This window comes from Papilio polytes, unplaced genomic scaffold (assembly GCF_000836215.1).
Source record: "Papilio polytes unplaced genomic scaffold, Ppol_1.0 DF823879.1, whole genome shotgun sequence".
In the NCBI taxonomy this organism is placed as follows: domain Eukaryota; kingdom Metazoa; phylum Arthropoda; class Insecta; order Lepidoptera; family Papilionidae; genus Papilio; species Papilio polytes.
This window is the reverse complement of record NW_013525325.1, coordinates 372,740-382,765: the sequence shown is the minus strand read 5'-3', so window position 1 is coordinate 382,765 and position 10,026 is coordinate 372,740. Positions and strand designations below refer to the sequence as shown.

The following is a 10,026-nucleotide window of genomic DNA, read 5'->3' as shown; positions in this document are numbered from 1 at the left end:
ATAATTGTGATAAATACAATCCACACAATAAACATTCCTGATATATAAAAAACTATTTGTTCTTTTATAACATTTCGTAATTCTTTAAAATCTCTACATCTATAAATATTGAAACATAATTTTTGACCGACTACCCACAAGTTTGTCAATTCAATTGATTTTCTCTAACATTTCGTCACAATTTAAAACTTAGATATATTTAATTCCAGAGTCAAAGTTAGCCTTGGGTTTGATTTTTAAGGGTATCCCTTTCTCATCATGACCTGAATACTAGGGATTTGGAATTTAATATCTGTAGCTGTTAACATTTACATAACATCTGTAACACTATACTATTATAATAAAGCGTAAACACACTTCTTTGTTGCCTAAGATGACAGCAATTGCAGCATATTTTTGAATAACTCTATTTTTAATAAAAACACTTACATCACGCTTTAGGCTATATTTTCACGCCATTAAACTTAGGGAGTAAATATTTTGGATTGAAACCTTAATGTGGGAAAGTGACCATAAGTTGCAGACAACATCAAGGAAGCAAGATTGCCAAGGTACGTCATGTCATGTCATTTTGACATTTGCAATTGATAATTTGACACATGTAAATGATAAAATTTTCATAATCTTATGCGGATGAAGCTGCAAGGGAACAGCTAGTAAATTAATATATACCCAAAGTTAAGAACCCCTGGTTACAGAAAACTTGACAGATATAAAATGCCAGCAACTAAAGGTGTTGAAAAACTATTGAAAATCAGTACAGTTAGGCAAAATCCACATTTTCAGAGGTATACTAGAAATAAAAAAGTCACTGAAGCTATAATTAAAATGAATTAAAAAGCTACATAGCCTCTGTCACAATTATGTCTCTTTTAAGATACAAGTATTATAAATATAGTTTTCATAACTTACTTTTAACTCGGAAACACAATTTTTTACAATTGAGAAAGAAAAACAAAAGCAACCAACTTGAATCTCAAAGAAAACTATATTTTTATAATAAATGTTAAACACAAGTATGTGATGATTACTTAAAGTAACAAAACATACAGAATATTAACATGATTTGCATTAAATGCAAGAGATCAGTAAAGCCAGGTCATCTAGCATGTACAGCACATCCCGTCAACGCTTGTCCAACTAACACCCTCTCTCCGGACTTAAATTCAAATTTAAAATCTTTCGGTGCTTCAAACAATAAGATTATCGTACTTCCCATATTAAATTGACCGAATAAATCACCTTTACAATACGATGTATTAATATTCAACTCATCGACACGATTCCTCTTGCCTTTCGTGTTTGTACGCAAGTTTGGATCGCTGTAAATCTCGATTGAACCAACATTGGTTGCTCCGACTGCGGTCATACTGAAAAAACCATGTTTCCACTCACCTATGTACACTGCTCTCTCATTCATTGTAAATAGACCGGGTATTAAACGCGCCATCCACGGATTTACAGATAAAAGCTTCCCGGAGAAATGTCTACGGAATTTGGATGTCCAATCGCATGGTGAATGGAATCTATGGTAATCTCCTGGCGCTAGATATATTATACATTGATGTAAGATGTTATTTTTATCTTTTAATAATGAATTGTAGTAATTCGGATCTGTATTTTCCGACCATTTGTTCTCACCGAGAAATTCCTCCAAGCTGTAAGTTACGCCTTTAACTTGCTCGATTTTATCTGTATCCGCTGGCCCGCAGTTTAAAACAACACCATCACATGGAGACACACAAATCGAAGGTGAAATGTACCGAGCACCTTCACGTAAAGGACGCGTAAAAAACGCCGATAAACTCTTGTAATATTTCAAATCTGTGACCGCAGCATCATTTAAGTTCACATTAAACACACGCACGTATGTTCCGTAGACGAAATTCCTAATTGAAGTAGGGAGTTCGCAGGCCGCGAGACGCCCCCATAGTCGACTTGTAATTCTAAACGGAAACATTTCGTAAAATTTAATTTCCACTTTAGACACTTCATAATTAACGCTAGCTCGTATGTAGCACCATCCGACGTACATAACACTCCCAAGAGGCACCCAGCGAGTTATTATTGCTCGTAAATTCATCCATTTTGTATTTGTAACAGTACTGGAAACCTTTGTTTGATTGTGATACGATGTTTGTCGGAACGGTCTGTGTGGACGTAATCGCTTGAACATCGGATTCATGACTGGAAGGCAGCTCTTTAAGCGCGTCGGCGGGAACATCTTACCCAAAGCTGCCTTCCGTCACCTTTAAAAATAAGAAACGATGTTTATTTGAACGTTTTTGCTAAATTGATTTGCGTACGAAATTTTACGATAACGACATGACACAAGGCCACAACAAAGATTATAAAAGCAGCCATAGACTCAAATTGTGACAAAAAAATCAAAGGGCCAATTATAGTTATTAAAATCATTTTTGATTATAAAAATCATGGTATCAACAATTTACAAAATTAACTACGTGGTGGAATGAATTTTATAAGCACGGATTTCAAACCTAATCGAATATTACCAAGTTTTTAAGTTACCGATTCTTCAACTTTGCTAGTTTAGGTACATCACTATTGCTTTGTATTTGTCAGCTGTCAATGTTACCTTAAGTTTGGGCTTGGTTCTACGCAAAGTGGATATTATATTGAACGAATTTATATAATTTCTCCACTTTTCCATTCGATTTTCACAATTTACGTGTTAATTAATATTACATTAGGGTTTAAATATCATGCATTACAAATATTATAGCGGGTAATTGGTGTACAAGTAGTGTAAAATACGACTTTAGTAGTTAAGTGATTTCATCTCAAGAATCATGTCTGTTAGTGAAAAAGTGTCTCTTTCGGATGCTTTAAGCAATGTAGACGTCCTAGACGAACTTACTTTACCCGGTAAGTACTAAATCATGTATTAAATCGACCGTAATATTACGTTTTTCCCAACATCCGGTGGACTTACGAAACATTCATAATATCTTTTTCACTGTAGTATAGATATTTTATCGTTCATAAAAGCATTTATAATTGCTATATATTAAATAGATATTTACACATAACATTGGAATTTAATAAATTAGCACATTTAATCATTTTGCACTTATTTATTACTAGCTGTTACTCGTGATTTCGTTCTCGTTAAATTGAAAAATAATAAAAAGATATGGCCTATATTACTCAGTGATAACGATTTATAAATTTAGCCTAGTAGTTTTTGAGTCATTTCAATAAAACAAAAATACAAATCTTTATAATAGTATAGGTAAATACATCTAATAGTGTGTTTATATAAAAATTATTTTGCAGATGAACAACCTTGTATAGAAGCTGCCCCTTGTTCTATACTCTATCAAGCAAATTTTGATACCAACTTCGAAGACCGCAATGGCTTTGTCACCGGAATTGCTAAGTATATTGAAGAAGCCACCGTACATGCTAATTTGGTAAGTTTCCTTTATTATTATCCTAGCTTACTTACAAGTAAGTAACCTATGTGTTCTTCCAGACTTAATAATGGTAGAGCCTGCTTTAACATCTTCACATGAGTGGCTCGCCCGGTGAAATACCATGACCACACAGAAGACAGATGTGAAGAGGAAGCAATTTCATGTTTCGTCTGATGAGTGTGGTGCTGGAGGCCCAATTTTAGTCCCTTTCACGTCCCACCTTTGCTTTTAAGAGAAGGATGATGAGGAAAGATGGATGGGAAAGTGGATTTGAGAGTGGAGGAGACGCTTAGGATGGGGAAATATCCTCTTTATGTGCTTTATGTCCTTCGTCGATTTAGGGTAGGCAATGCATCTGCAATTGCAGATGTCTATGAGCAGCGGTCGCTTGGCCATTTTGACAGATTTAGGTGGCCGCTTGCTTGTTTACCACCTTTTTGTATAAAAAAGACTATCCTCTACATCTATGACAATTATTGAGTTCTGTTCAGGAATTTAGAATACAAACTAACAAACATCTAAACTTTCACATTTATATTATTTGTTGAGAATGAAACTATTTATTGCATGTTAGTTATCTTTTTATTCATCTCCCTGACTTTACAACAACATGTTCCCATGGTAACCGCTTACACTTTTTATATCCAAAAAATGAAAATTATAAAACATGTCACAAATTAAAAAAGTTAATTCTCAAAGAATATTTACAGTATATTTACACGTAACATTATTAACAAGATTAGATTTATGTAACTACATTTTGTCCCACAAAATACCCACTAGATGTAGCCTACAACTACTTATGCCTGTAACTTTGCATGGAATTGAAAAAACCTTATTGAAAAAAAAAACAACATCTTTATTGATATCGTCATTATATAATAACAGATATTGCCTATGGTCAACCTCTGGTGTTGCGGATGTCTATGGGCGTCGACACCACATCTGTGTTCCCTCCACTCGTTTGCCCCCTTCCTTTATAAAAATATCATTGATAGATTTTTATAACATTTACTTGATTCAAGGTTTGTTATAAAAATAAAGTATTTTTCTTGGTAGCGCTGTATACACCTGTCATATGTATGTTCTGCTTTTATTTACCTTTGACAGCATATTAAATTTCCTTGTGTACTTTGCAATTAGTGTATCATTATATTTTTTTTTATATTATACGGTGGCAAACGAGCAAGCGGCCACCTGAATTCACCGAATGGAAAGCGACTGCTGCCCATAGACATCCGCAATTGAAGATACATTGCTTACCCTTAATTGACGGAGGAGACACACATAAAAAGGATGTTTCTCCTTCCTGTGCGTCTCCTCCACCGTCAGATCCACTTTTCCTTCCCATCCTTTTCTCCAAGAAAAAGGTGGAACGGGAAAAGCACTAAAATTAGGCCACCAACACCACACTCATCAGACGCGTAATTGCTCCACTATTAATTTCTGTTATATTCCCAATTTTCCAGAATGAACTTCTAGAAGAAGGGAATGCTCATGCTGTGATGTTATACACATGGAGATGTTGCAGTCGAGCAATACCTCAGCCGAGGTCTAACGAACAACCAGATAGAGTACACATCTACGAGAGGACGGTACAAGTTCTAGGTCCTGAAGTTGATAAACTACTGCAGTTTATGTACTTTCAGGTGAGTTATTACTAGCTGTTTCTCGCGACTTACTCAACATAAAATTAAAAAATATAGCCTATGTTATTCACTGATAATGTAGCTTTTTAATGGTGAAAGAATTTTTAAAATCGTCCCAGTAATTTTTGAGTTATTTCAAAACATATAAAAATACAATTCTTTCCGCTTTATAATATTAGTAGGTCCTAAGATTAAGATAGATATAGTTAAAAGTGTAAACTTCTCCGATCCAGTATATAAGACCCTAAGGCCCTGTCCCACCAAATTGTAAATTGTCTGATGACAATCCAACATCTAAAATATGTGATGGAAATATCGGATTTTGGCACCTTATCTGACAGTGACGTCATTTTTAAGCTATCTGATCCTCTATCAGCCACTAGTGCGACAGGCCCTAAAACTCTCAATCCATTATCAAAGTAGTATTTATGTATATAGCTATTATTTCCAGTGGAAATGATGTTTAAATTATTTTTTCAGCGTAAAGCGATAGAGCGTTTCTGTGGCGAAGTCCGCAGACTATGTCATGCTGAGAAAAGACGTGATTTCGTCTCGGAAGCGTATTTATTGACGCTTGGCAAGTTCGTGAACATGTTCGCCGTGCTCGACGAACTTAAGAATATGAAGAGTTCGGTTAAAAATGATTATTCTACTTATAGACGGTGAGTTTTTATATAAATGTTTCTTTCAGATATTTGTAGATATATGTCCCCACTGAGGGTATCGGAGCCAGATTATTCCCAACCGTCACCCCGCTCAGCTCCCGCGTGAGAATGAAAAGTTTCATTCCTCCCACCTTTTAGTTCCACAATCACCAATAAGGTGACAAATGGGACAGTAGAAACTTTTTATTCTCATCTGTTCCCACGTGGGGACAGAGTGTGGTGACGGTTGGGAATAATCCTCGGAGCCTATGTGACTAGGACATAGTCAACACTGCACTTTAAATATCTTAGCCACTCAAATATCCCCCATTTTCATTACCAATTTGAGTGTAGCGTCAATGCAAGTTTTTACAGAACCCCCCTTTTTAAGAACCCTTTTGGGGGTGGATACATCTCACATAGAGATTATAATATTCAGAAACCTGTGAAACCCCTACTGTATATTTCCCTGGGCGGTTACTAAATAGTACCCTAAACAATTGCCCATACACATAACTCACCAATATTTAAAACTAGATTTTGCTCGAGATTACGTCCTCGTAGAATTAAAAAAATAGCCTATGTTACTCACTCATAAAGTAGCTTTTTAATGGTGAAAGAATTTTGAAAAGTATTATCTCCCCTGTCTTATCCTACTCCCGTAGGGTTGGCGCAGTAGGATTTCGTCCTCCAAAGCACTCTATCATACGTCATCTCAGTCATCACTCCCTTCTTGATCATGTCACCATAGAATTTTGAAAATCCCAGTAGTTTTTGAGTTAATTCTACGCTAATTATAAACTACTGTTTGTTTCCAGAGCGGCTCAATTTCTTAAAGTAATGGCAGATAGCCAAAGTTTACAGGAGTCTCAAAATTTATCAATGTTTTTGGCGACACAGAATAAAATTAGAGACACGGTGAAAGATGCACTTGAGAAAATCAATGGTAAGTACTTTATTATAATAAATCTAGCTGCTCGCGACTTTGTCCACTTGAAAATGTAGACTATGTTACTCAGCGATAACATAGCTTTTTAACGGTGAAGGATTTTTTGAAATTGACCCAGTAGTTTTTGAGTTTATTAGTTACATAACAAAAATACAAATTATTCCTCTTTATAATATTAGTAAAAAGTAATATTGGTGAAAGAATTTCAGAAATAACCCTAGTAGTTTTTGAGTTTATTCGTAATATAAAGTAAAAAAAATATGTTAGTTAAGACTAGCTTTGTCTTTATATTTTATTTGTGGGATATAATTATAATTTATTTAAAAAAAACTATATTTTAACGTAGTTTTTATTTGTTTTTAGGTTATGAAGATTTACTTGCAGATGTTGTCAACATTTGTGTTCAGATGTACGAAACAAAAATGTATTTAACACCTTCAGAAAAACATATGTTGGTTAAGGTAAGTTTTAGATTATACTAGATATTGCCCGCGACTCCTGCACGGAATTAAAAAAAATACTTAGTAATATATGTGTTCTTCTAGATTATGTTCTATATCTGTGACAATTTTCATCGAAATCCGTTAAGTCGTTTTGGAGACTTGTTTATTTACTAGCTGTTCCCATGCGGCTTCATCCGCATGAAATTATGATTTTTTTTTTATTGTTTACATTTGTCAAATTATCAATTACAAATGTCAAACTGACATGACACGACAAACCTTGACAATCTTGTTTCCTTAATGTTGGCAGCAACTTATGGTCTCTTTCCCACATTAGGAATTTTATCCAAAATATTTACCCTCTAAGTTTATTGGCGTGAAAATTCATAGCCTAAAGCGTGACGTAAGTGTAGGGATTTTTATTAAAAAGAGTATTATTCACAAATATGCTGTAATTGCTGACATCTTAGGCAACCAAGAAGTGTGTGTTTACGCTTTATTATAATAGTAAAGATTTAACAGGAAAACTAGATTTAATTAATCTTCGCTTCTCGATATAGTAACAAACATCTGAACTTTTGGATTTATAATATTAGTAAAAAAGCATAATTTGGTGTTACATCTGAAAATGTTTCAAATATAACCACCAATCTAGAGATGTTCTATTTGAAAACATGTTCTAATATACATATGTTCTAATTTTAAACATGTTTCATTATTAAATTGTAACTTTTTATCATAAAATTATTAATTACTAGCTGTTCTCATGCGACTTCATCCGCAAAGTAATATAAAAAATTCGTCTTATGGTTCACATTTGTCAAATTATCAATTGAAAATGTCAAAATGACATGACATGATGTCAAATCATAGCAATCTTGCTCCCTTGATGTTGTCAACAACTTATGATCTCTTTCCACATTAGGGTTTTGATCCAAAATATTTACCCCTAAGTTTATCGCCGTGAAAATATATTGCCTAAAGCATGACGTAAGTTTAGGGCTTTTTATTAAAAAAAGAACTATTCAAAAACATGCTGTAATTGCTGACATCTTGGGCAACAATGGTGTGTGTACGCTTTATTATAATAGTATAGATAACAATATTCTTTTTTTTTAGGTAATGGGCTTTGGTCTATTCTTGATGGATTCTGAAGTTTGTAATATTAACCGTCTTGATCAGAAAAAGAAAATACGCCTCGACAGAATTGACAGGATTTTTAAGGTAAAATATTAAAATTTATTTTGATCTGTTTAAATTGTTTGTAAAAATGTCAATTCCTATATATCTTTAAATTAGGTCTTATAAGGGATGCGGCGATGAGGAGTCGAAATAAAACACTAGGTTTCACAAACAACGGGCACTGTTCGTTCGCCGGTCGACGTACAAGTTATATGCCGACCACCCTCAAATTTCACTTTATTTTTTTCACTTAAAAACTACCAACTGTTTTTACATGTACCTCGGTAGAAATTAGTAGTTTATACATAACAAAAATAATTATATAAAAATAATATAAAATACCATAAAAAGGCTTTTAAAATTCTGTCATCAACAGGTCTGTTTTAATAATCTGTGGCTTATAGATTATTCAAGTGCCAATAGCCTAATGGTTTGGAGTATGGACTACCCATCTTGCGGTCTAGGGTTCGAATCCCGGCATTCGACTTGTGACCATATCCTAGCACAAGCAATCTTAGTTGGAATGGTTAAAGGAAATATTAGTAAATTAACAAAATCTACTAATTTAAAAAAAAAAGATATGTGAAGTGGGAGTAATTCTGTGTTTCTTCTGCCTGCTATAGAATTTGTTTTTGTCCCCTTTTCCTTACCTGACTTTTCTTAAATAGTATGGGAAGAGAAACTGAATTTGACGGGTCTAGGGACATAGAAAGGTAATTAGGCTTTTTCAGTTTCCTCTGCCGAGGCAACGCATCTTTTGCGGATGTCTATTGTTAGCGGACGTTTCGCTATTTTGGCTACTTGCTCGTTTGATTTCTTATGATATATAAAAATATGTTTTTTAAAACAGTTTTGTATATCGTATTGTTTTTTATTTCAGAACCTGGAGGTAGTGCCTCTATTTGGCGATATGCAAATTGCACCATTCAATTACATCAAGAGATCGAAACATTACGATCCAAGCAAGTAAGTGACTTATGTTCCAAATGTACTGAATTATTCAATACTAGCTTTTGCTAGCGACTTCGCCTGAAATAAAAAGAAATAATACCATTTGTTACTCACAGATAAATTACCTTTATAACGGAAAAATAATTTTTGAAATCGGCCCAGTAGTTTTTGAGTTATTTAAATATATACAAAAAAATATTAACCTGTTCTCATCATAATATTAATATATATTTGTAAAAAAAAATATCTTGCATAATATTATTCTGCATTTTTATTTAAAAAATTTTATGTTTAGTACTTTTGTATCAGAAATAATATATCACTTCATGTTTTTTCTCCATTTTTTAATTTGAGTTATAAAAATATATTTCCAGGTGGCCATTATCTTCAAGCCCCAATCCACCATCACCTCAAGCAGACCTGATGGTCCACCTGCCTCAGATCAGAGAAGAACACCAGAATTACATATCTGAGCTCGCTAGATACAGTAATGAGGTATGTTCTGGTACAAATATGTTCTGTAAATCTAATCTAGAAATGTTCCAATTTACATGTACATTATATATAAACAAATATCAGATAAAATGTAAATAAATAATGTACTGATTTATTAAAAAATGTAAATTTAAATTTACCGATCAAGAAACGTTTCTAAAATACTAATATTAAAACAAAGATGTTCTAATATAAAAATGTTCCTACATAGATGTCCTAATATAAAAATGTTCCTACATAAATGTCCTAATATAGAAATGTTTCAGCATAGAT

At 33.5% G+C, this 10,026-nt stretch overlaps 2 protein-coding genes across 2 annotated transcripts in view; one reads left to right on the top strand and one right to left on the bottom strand.

Annotated features, from left to right (window-relative positions):
- Positions 1-594: 594 nt before the first annotated feature.
- LOC106102995 (phosphatidylserine decarboxylase proenzyme) lies at positions 595-2,341 on the bottom strand. Its single transcript, XM_013282622.1, has one exon. It carries the CDS (start codon positions 2,222-2,224, stop codon positions 1,100-1,102), a length of 1,125 nt encoding a protein of 374 aa, XP_013138076.1. The 5' UTR covers positions 2,225-2,341; the 3' UTR covers positions 595-1,099.
- Positions 2,342-2,585: 244 nt separating this feature from the next.
- The window catches only part of LOC106103041 (cytoplasmic FMR1-interacting protein), a 26,928-nt gene continuing 19,487 nt past the window's right edge, over positions 2,586-10,026 (top strand). Inside the window, exons 1-9 of the mRNA XM_013282683.1 lie at positions 2,586-2,889; positions 3,301-3,437; positions 4,910-5,089; positions 5,570-5,751; positions 6,552-6,679; positions 7,046-7,143; positions 8,245-8,349; positions 9,188-9,273; positions 9,633-9,753. Of these exons, the coding sequence (XP_013138137.1) occupies positions 2,814-2,889; positions 3,301-3,437; positions 4,910-5,089; positions 5,570-5,751; positions 6,552-6,679; positions 7,046-7,143; positions 8,245-8,349; positions 9,188-9,273; positions 9,633-9,753 (1,113 nt within the window). The 5' untranslated portion in view covers positions 2,586-2,813. The remainder of the gene's footprint in view (positions 2,890-3,300; positions 3,438-4,909; positions 5,090-5,569; positions 5,752-6,551; positions 6,680-7,045; positions 7,144-8,244; positions 8,350-9,187; positions 9,274-9,632; positions 9,754-10,026) is intronic.